At 67.5% G+C, this 4,513-nt stretch overlaps 1 protein-coding gene across 1 annotated transcript; it reads right to left on the bottom strand.

The window, feature by feature from the left end:
• Positions 1-1,354: 1,354 nt before the first annotated feature.
• On the bottom strand, positions 1,355-4,504 carry SLC39A5 (solute carrier family 39 member 5). The gene is made up of 10 exons (XM_051641510.1): positions 4,083-4,504; positions 3,891-4,044; positions 3,627-3,795; positions 3,162-3,343; positions 2,932-3,069; positions 2,792-2,852; positions 2,525-2,713; positions 2,260-2,340; positions 1,998-2,188; positions 1,355-1,921 (listed from the first exon to the last, which is right to left on the bottom strand). Exons 1-10 carry the CDS (start codon positions 4,490-4,492, stop codon positions 1,772-1,774), a joined length of 1,725 nt encoding a protein of 574 aa, XP_051497470.1. The 5' UTR covers positions 4,493-4,504; the 3' UTR covers positions 1,355-1,771.
• Positions 4,505-4,513: the final 9 nt, after the last annotated feature.

Below are 4,513 nucleotides of genomic sequence, written 5' to 3'. Positions count from 1 at the left end.
CAGCTGAGCCAACCGCGCGTGCCGGGTGGGATGTTTGGGAGGCGTGTCCCGGAGCTTCGATCCCACCGGGATTTCTCCTTTAGACACCCAGGGTGAGTGGCTGCTCCTTCCTCCTTCTCTTTCTTTCCTGAGGCTGTAGATAGTGAATTCCTCATGGTTTGAGCAAAACTGCTGGTTTTTTTGGTGCTCTGCGCTTGGTTTCCAGGCAGGGGTCACCGCCGGGGCTGGGGTCCTGCTGGGGGGTGGGGGGTGTCCGGGGGCGTCGTTGGTTCCTCCTGTTTGCACTTTGTGAAATGTGGCCAGTGTTGGGGGGTGGGGGCCACTGCCTGGCCCCTGCCCCCCGGGGGGGTCTGCCCAAAACCAGAGATGCTGCAGGCTTTTGGTGCTTGGGAAGAGCTGCTGTGGGACAGGAGAGTCTTGGGCTTGTTTGTGGGGTGGTTCATTAGTGAAGTGCTGCTTTAATTTGTGTCTTCTCTGCACTGTTCACACCTACCTCTGGCAATAACTGGGGCTCTGGGGCTCAGACCTGGGGGGACACTCCTGCACCCCTCGGACCTGGGGCAGGGATGGTGAAACCTGCCACCACGGGGGGAAAATCGGTGTAGGGGGGTGGTCCTGAGCCAGCCCCGGGTGTGGCAGCAGCGTCGTCTCCCCCAGGGTGTCTGTGACCCCCTGTGGGCTGGGCTGTGGTTAGTGACTGTTCCTGCTGAGGACCTGCCAGGGAGGGAGGTGAGGGGTTGATCCCCAAGTGTCCCTACAGCCGTTGGCACCATCCCCATCTGCACCCCAGGCTCCCTGCCCCGGTCCCGGGGCCGATCCCTGTTCCGGGGTCTCCTTCCCCTCTGCAGGTGCTTCTTCAGCCACTGGTCCAAAGCACAAGTGGGGACCAGGCGAGGGGAGCTCGGCCAGAGGGGCAGAGCTTTGATGTGCAATGTAAAAATAGGGGAAAAAAACAACACAGAAATGTGTGAAATCCCCCCCCGGGGCCGTTGGGGCCCCGAGGTGCTGGTGCCTTGGTGGGCAGATTGAGCCCCGTTCTTGCCCTGCTCCTGAGCCGGGCAGAGAAAACAGGGAGCAGGGAAACCCCTTCGTGTGGTGCAGGGGAAACACGAGGCTGTTTGACCCCCCTGGGGCTTGAGGGGGGAGATGGGCAGGAGAGGAGGGAAACCAGCCCAAGGAGCCACCGCCCTGCAGCCCCAACACTGCCCTGCCAGCCCCCCAGCCCAGCGAGCCCCTTTGTCTCAGATGTTCCATAAATGTATTTTCAGAAATCCTGCATCACCTTTGGGGGGGGGGGGGGAGGGAAAGGAACTAAAAAGAAATTTAAAAAATTGAAAGAAAGAAAAAAAAAGCATTCAGACTTTGATCTATTTTATACAATATAAGTTGCGACCAGGTCCTGTTGTTCATATTGTGGCTTTGAATCAATTATGTTTATTAAAATGCTATTGCTTCTATCTCCTGTCCTCCTTTCTCTAATGGCTGGTCCTGGGGGAGCAGGAGTGGGAAACGCTCGGGCAAACCCCCCTGGCACCCCCTGCCTGGGGAGCACCAGGTGCCCCCGACCCCGGGACAGGACACGGGGCTCCGAGGGGACCCCATGTCCCATCCCTGCAGGGATTGAGGGGCTGGGGGGGATGTCCCGGCTGCTGCTGCTGGGGGTCTCTGGAGGAGGGGAGAAGCTCCATTCCTGGGGCAGGTTTGGGGCTCCCATGTCCCTCCAGCTCGGCCGCTGCTGGCTCTGGTTCCCGCCGCGTGGGGCTGGGGCTGCTCAGGGCTGGAGCCACGCACGGAGCTGCCCCTCGGCCAGGGCGATGCCCAGCATGATGCTGCTGCCCAGCAGGAACCCCACGTTCTGCAGGAGGAACCGGCCCCAGGTGCCCTGGCCGGGGCCCTCAGCCCCCCGCAGCGCCTCGGGGAGCTGGGGCAGAGCGGGGGGCTCAGTGGGGCGGGCGCCAGGCTCAGCCCCCCCAGCTGCCCCCCAGACACCTCCTTACCATGTCGGCCAAAGCCACGTAGAGGAAGACACCAGAGGTGACGGTGAGGATCCAGGGGGTGAGGTGGGTCGCGCTCTGCCCCACGGCCACCCCCACGGCTGCCCCCAGGCAGGAGAGCAGGGCTGAGAGCCCGTTGAGGAGCAGGAGGGTGCGGGGGGCTGTACCCGCCCCCAGCAGCACTGCCAGGTCCCCTGCGGAGAGAAGAGGTGGGTGATGGGGGTGCCATGGGGGGCTGTGGTGGGGCGGGGGGACGGGGACCTACCCAGCTCGTGGGGCAGCTCGTGGCAGAGCACGGCCAGGGCGGTGCTGAGACCACCAGGGAGGCTGTGGGAGAAGGCAGCACCTGCAGGAAGAGGGTCCTGGGCCCCGGTGCACCATGTACCCTTGTCCCCATGCACCCCCCTATGCACACCTCCCCCTGCACCCCCCTGTGCACCCCCCTCCCCACGCACCCCCTCCCCATGCACCCTGTGTCCCTCCATCTTCACCCCCCGTGCCCCTCCATCTTCACCCCCCGTGCCCCTCACCAATGGCCAGCCCATCCGTCAGGTTGTGGATCCCATCCCCCAGGACCACCATCCACACCATGTCAGTGGCCCTGGGGCTGGGGGGCAGCATGGGGCCGTGGGAGTGTCCGTGGGGGGATCTGTGGGGGTGTCCGTGGGGCTTGAGCTCCAGCGCTGGCTCCAGTTCTGTCAGATGTTGCAGCTCAGCTCCTGCGATGGCAGAGACCCAGGGTGGGCTCCAGGCCCGGGAGCCGCAGGGTCTGAGGGGTGTGAGGGGAGGGGTCTTACCTCCTCGTGATGGTGCCAGGACCTCTGTGGCCACATCGGGGGTCTCCCTGGGGGAGTGTCCCTGGGGAAGACAGAGGCTCTGGGTGCAAGGCTGGACCCGGGGGCAGCCCCGTGCCCACCCCGGTGCCCGTGGCTCTCACCGTGTCCTCCCGGCGCCGCCGCAGCATCCCCAGGAGCAGCTCCACCAGGAAGAGCAGGTAGATGCCCCCCAGCACCGCCAGCCCCTGCAGCACCGCGGCTCCCGGCTCCGCCGGCGTCTCCTGGTGCCTCCCCTGGGCCTGGACACGGGTGATGCGGCCGCTCAGGGGACCCCGACCCCCCGGTGTCCGCCGGGAGCCTCGTGCCCGCGCAGCGGGGCGGGGGTACCTACGTGGGGCCAGAGGTGGAGCAGGGCGTCCCCGCAGAGCGTCCCCACGGCCAGGGCCACCAGGAAGGCCAGCAGGGAGCGGAGGCAGCGTCGGCTGAGCAGCGGGACCAGCAGCACGGCCAGGGCGGAGGGCAGGCTGACCACGGCCACCGCCAGGAGCCCCCAGCCCAGCGCTGCGGGGAGGGTGAGACCAGGACCCCGGGTGGGGATGCAGGAGGGGGGGACCTTGGGGACCCCGGGGCTGTGGGGTGATGGGGGATGTGGGGGGGACACACATGCAGGGATGCAGGAATGGCCGGTGTAGGGATGGGGTGTCAGGGGTGCGAGCATGGGAACCAGGTGCTGGAGGGATCCAGGGATGAGGATGTGGGGACAGGGGACACGGGACGATGCGATGGGGGACCCGGGGCCGGGTGACCTGGGGTGGGGGAGGTGGGGAGGGGGCTCCAGGTCAGGGTTACCTGGCCACAGGGTCCCCCCCGGGGGGCGGCAGCGTCACCTCGTCGCGGTGCTGGATGCAGACGCGACTGTCGATCTGGTAGAGCAGGGCCGGGCAGAGCAGCGTGAACTGCGCGGGGGTCAGCTGAGACCCCGCCTCCAGCCCGAAATTCACCAGCAGCTGGGAGACATTGAGGCACTGCGGGGGGGGCGGATGTTCAGCGGCACGGGGGGGGCTGGAGGGGTCCCCGGGGGACGGGATGGTGTGTCCCGTCCCCCCCCGTCCCTGCTCACATCGTCATGCGGGTGGTCGGTGCTGGAGTGTTCCAAGCCCAGGACCCTCCCCAGCAGGTTCAGCCCGGGCTGGTCCCGCCGGGGGGCTGTGGGAGTCCCGGGGGGCTCCGTGGGCGCCGGTTTCGTCCAGCTTTTTGTCGGGGAGGGCGGGGAGCTGGGGGAGGCCAGCGTGGATGAGCCCCCACGCATCACCCGAGGGATGGGGAGCAGCCCCCCCGGGGGCGGGCGAGGGGGGGCAGCGGTACCTGGGGGGGGCGGTGGGTGGGGGGCGCGCTGGGGTCCCCGCCGTGCTCCCAGGCCGGGTGCCAGTGCCGGTGTTTCTCCTCCTGCACCTCCAGTAGGTCGAGGTGGGCGACGTGTCCGTGTCCCAGCTCCTCGTGCTGGATCTGGACCACCCGCACCCGGCCCAGCCCCAGGCTGCCCAGCAGCCGCGCCAGCCCCTCGGAGGGGAGGGTCCCGTTGGACCCCCCGTACTGCCCGAACAGCTGCTGCAGGTAGTACCCGTGCTCCTGCGCCGCGTCCTCGGGCAGCGGCTCCACCGTCCCCTCTGTCCCCAGGGCCAGCAGCCCCAGGACCCCCAGGAGGAGCCCGGGGGGGCCCATGGGGACGGATCCTGCGGGGTG

The sequence above is a fragment of the Apus apus genome, chromosome 28 (genome assembly GCF_020740795.1).
Source record: "Apus apus isolate bApuApu2 chromosome 28, bApuApu2.pri.cur, whole genome shotgun sequence".
NCBI classification, from domain to species: Eukaryota; Metazoa; Chordata; class Aves; order Apodiformes; family Apodidae; genus Apus; species Apus apus.
The sequence above is the reverse complement of the archived record's forward strand: the minus strand, read 5'-3'. Positions and strand labels throughout refer to the sequence as shown.

Bases quoted from the DNA above. Each gene is read 5' to 3' on its own strand.
- SLC39A5 (XM_051641510.1), bottom strand. From the start codon at position 4,492: ATGGGCCCCCCCGGGCTCCTCCTGGGGGTCCTGGGGCTGCTGGCCCTG. The intron at 3,070-3,161 runs GTAGGTACCCCC...ACCCGTGTCCAG, and splicing joins TGCTCCACCTCTGGCCCCAC to GCCCAGGGGAGGCACCAGGA. The intron at 1,922-1,997 runs GTAAGGAGGTGT...GCTCTGCCCCAG, and splicing joins ACGTGGCTTTGGCCGACATG to CTCCCCGAGGCGCTGCGGGG.